The sequence below is a fragment of the Bos javanicus genome, chromosome 2 (assembly GCF_032452875.1).
Source record: "Bos javanicus breed banteng chromosome 2, ARS-OSU_banteng_1.0, whole genome shotgun sequence".
Classification (NCBI taxonomy): Eukaryota; Metazoa; Chordata; class Mammalia; order Artiodactyla; family Bovidae; genus Bos; species Bos javanicus.
In genome coordinates, this window is record NC_083869.1 from 42710275 (window position 1) to 42713766 (window position 3492).

Here is a 3492-nt window from a genome sequence, read left to right on the forward strand (position 1 = left end):
TCCTGACCCAGGGATCAAATCCACATGTCGATGGCTCCTGCATTGGCTGGCGGGTTCTTTACCCCTAGTGCTACCTGGGAAGTCCCAATATCCCTGTAAATGACCTCTATTCTCCACCTTTTGCTTTTCTAAATTCTAACTACTTGCCTCCATCATTCATTGTAGTATTTGCTTTATATTATCTTAAATTCTTCTATAATTTTTCACATATGCATTACGTTTTACTGTTAAGTATCACCCATATTAACTAAGACAGGCTGAATGTATAGTGAGATTTAAATAATTTTTTCCAATCAATAAATAATAAATTTCTCCAAAGAAGAAATTATTGGGACTGGAGCATTCTTCAGGGCAATTATAACCATGGGAAATTAGAGCAATAAACCAGATGAATTATGGATGAGGCCCAGAAGGCTAGGTCTTCAGCTGTGAAACATCCCTCCAAAATAAAATTAGCTACTTAGAAGCATCTCAGCTTATTGAAGCTGGTATACAATCAACATCCCAAAGTTGAAAACTCGTCACTAAAATATAGTTCACTCTATTTTATTGTGGTCACAAAGTAGCACAAAACATTTAAGGAAAGCTTTGAATATGGAGTAAATAATGTTTGGGGAGACAAAAATCAGAGGGTTGAACAAGCAAATATAATGGAATTGAGAACAGAGCTGAAAATGGCAGGACAGCTACTTTGTTTGAATAGAAATTTAATAAATGTATTCTATGAAAAGTTTGAACTGGGCTTCAAGTTACTGGTTTCCAGCTGTTACCCTTGAAAGAAAGAAAAAAAAGGAAGGGAGAGAGGAAGGAGAAGTGAAGAGGAATAAAAAGAGTAGAAATGATTAAAAAAACAAACAAACCTGAAGTATTCTTCTAGAGCTCAAGAAACAATCTGACAAGTTTGTAACATTTCACTGAAACCAGAAGCAGAATCATACTGGACTGAAGTCTCTATCAGGCCCTTAAAACATCTGTAGCTTCGTTTAAACTGACTAGGGTGAAATACATCAGCTTACGGAAAATGGGGAGATCTTCCAGGAGTTGGCCAGTGTTCTAGGTGATGGGTGCTGATGAGCAATTCCCTTAAACAGCTGATTTACTGCCAGCAGAGAAAAACACTGGAAGCGCATCCAAAAACTCATTAGCAATTGAGATTACAAGGGTAGCCATTCTGTCCACCTTCTCCTCCCTTACCAAGGAGGTGACCCTGTTCTTGGCAACCATAAAGGCCACAGAAGAGCCCTTCCTTCCCTAAACCCTTTTCTTTTGCCCAAGAGTCTCTATAAAATCTGCCTTACTCTGTTTTCCAATCGTTTTCTCTCTCACTCGTTTTCTTTCTTTCTCTCCTTCCTTCCCTCCCGGCTTGTCGCAAGCGAGACAAAGTCAGGCACAGGCGGCGGGCCCATGTATTCGCTGACACCATCTGCCACCTGAGATTCATCGCCACTTTCCACCTCCCGGAGGTGAGAGGGGCGGGAGGCCAAGGACACGCAGAGCTTGTGTGACCCACTTTTTAGGAAACTTTCAGTTGGTCGCAACCCTTCCCCCACCCGATCCATCAAGCCAGAAAAGCCAGAAAAGCGATCTCTGCCTATCCTTGGAGTTGGAAAAGAGGCGAAGCAAGTAAAAACAAGAGGTTCGCCCCATTCCTTTCCCCCACCGCCCAGCAGCGGCGGGCGCAGAGCAGCGGTGCGGCCAGAAGGGGCCGCTCTGCGCTCATAGCAGCGGCCCTACAGCCGCCGTCCGTACCTCCCACGGCCGGGCTGGCCCAGCCCCGCCAAGTTCCAACAGCCCCTAGTCGAGCGAGCGCCGGGAACGAGCACCGCCCGGGCAGAAGCACACGGCGCAGACCAGCCAGACTGAGGCGCGCGGCGGGAAGGCTCCGGCGAAACTCTCACCAGCCGGGGACTTTGGAAACAAGCGAGCGAGCGGTCCCCGCGCGCGCAAGTCCACAAGTGAGCGCTTAGCTCACCTGTTTCTGCCGCGCCACCGCCTTCCCACCCCTCGGACCCTCGCCTCCCGGGTTGCCGGCCCGCTCCCGCAATGAATCCGGCACTGGGCAACCAGACCGACGTGGCCGGCCTGTTCCTGGCCAACAGCAGCGAGGCGCTGGAGCGCGCCATGCGCTGCTGCACCCAGGCGTCCGTGGTGACCGACGACGGCTTCGCGGAGGGCGGCCCGGACGAGCGCAGCCTGTATATCATGCGCGTGGTTCAGATCGCCGTCATGTGCGTGCTCTCGCTCACCGTGGTCTTCGGCATCTTCTTCCTGGGCTGCAACCTTCTCATCAAGTCCGAGGGCATGATCAATTTCCTGGTGAAGGACCGGAGACCGTCTAAGGAGGTGGAGGCGGTGGTCGTGGGGCCCTACTGACCGGCCCCCGGCCCCCGCGGCAGCAGCCCTTCGCCTCCCCACTTCACCAGCCCGGCCGCGCCCCCTCACCATGCGAGACTGGGCGAAGCAAACCTGTCGGAGTCAGTTTTTTTCTCTCGACTTCTGCCTTTCGGGATGAAGCGAACCCGTTTATCGCTCGCCCTCTGAAAGTCCCCAGGCCTGGCAGTAGAAGAGAGTCCTGACTCTGGACTCAGCAGCAAGTGGCAAGAGAAGGCGATTAGGGCGCAGAACTTTGGAAGCTGCCGCTAGCGCAGAATGCGGGGACACCGACCCAGGCCAAGGCCCCTTTCCACCCGCAGGTGACCAAGCTCGGGGGGGCAGGTGGAGAGGGCGAGCAGGCGGAGACCAACGGCACCTATTGCCTGGTGACCGGAAAAGTGACCCGCATATATTCCACTTAACCGAACTAACGGGGACACGCAAACCGTGTCCGGGTTCGCGCCCATTCCCTCCCGCTCCTTGCACCCCTGGCAGGACAGGCGATAAATACCTTTGATTGATTGTAACGTGCCGTTTTAAGGGATTTTGTGTTTGTTTGCTTGAATACAAGTATTTGATAAGTCTTTTTCCGCCCTAGTGGCCTGTTTCCCTGCCTGGGGGTTAGAGTTTTGTGTTAGGGGAAGGGGTGGGGGGAAGGGGAGCCTGCGAATGTGAATGGGGTGAGTTGTTTCTTTTATTGCATTTCCAACTGGGTCTTTGGGAGGGGGGGAGAGAGAAGGGGGCGGGACTGGCACTCCAGCTGGCCCCGAGGCAAAGATCCGGGATAGAACTCCTAGCTCGTGACTGCACGGTTGACACCACAAAAGTGCTCTTGACATTGGTGACACCGTTTTGACTTTTTTTCTCCTTATTTAAAATTTCCTTAATAAATGCAACGTTTAAGTGTTTTTTTCCTGGCCTCCTGGTGATCATTCTACGCTCCGGGCAGAAGGGAACGGGCGACGCTGAGGGGTCAGGTTACCAGTCCGAGGTGGAATTCGCTTTGGCGAGCTGCGATTCAACTCGTGGATCCTACGCAGGCACGAGGCGGGGAGCGAGACAGAGAGGCCCAGGGACGAGTGCCCTGGCCAAACCTCTGGGCCTGGAGCCGTCCTGGAG

General features: G+C 52.1%; 1 protein-coding gene across 1 annotated transcript; it reads left to right on the forward strand.

The window, feature by feature from the left end:
• Positions 1 to 1719: 1719 nt before the first annotated feature.
• RPRM (reprimo, TP53 dependent G2 arrest mediator homolog) lies at positions 1720 to 3281 on the forward strand. Its single transcript, XM_061437789.1, has one exon. It carries the CDS (start codon positions 2044 to 2046, stop codon positions 2371 to 2373), a length of 330 nt encoding a protein of 109 aa, XP_061293773.1. The 5' UTR covers positions 1720 to 2043; the 3' UTR covers positions 2374 to 3281.
• The last annotated feature ends 211 nt before the right edge of the window (positions 3282 to 3492 follow it).

What these genes read in the sequence shown, in the direction of transcription:
- RPRM (XM_061437789.1), top strand. Translation starts at nt 2,044, where the DNA reads ATGAATCCGGCACTGGGCAACCAGACCGACGTGGCCGGCCTGTTCCTG.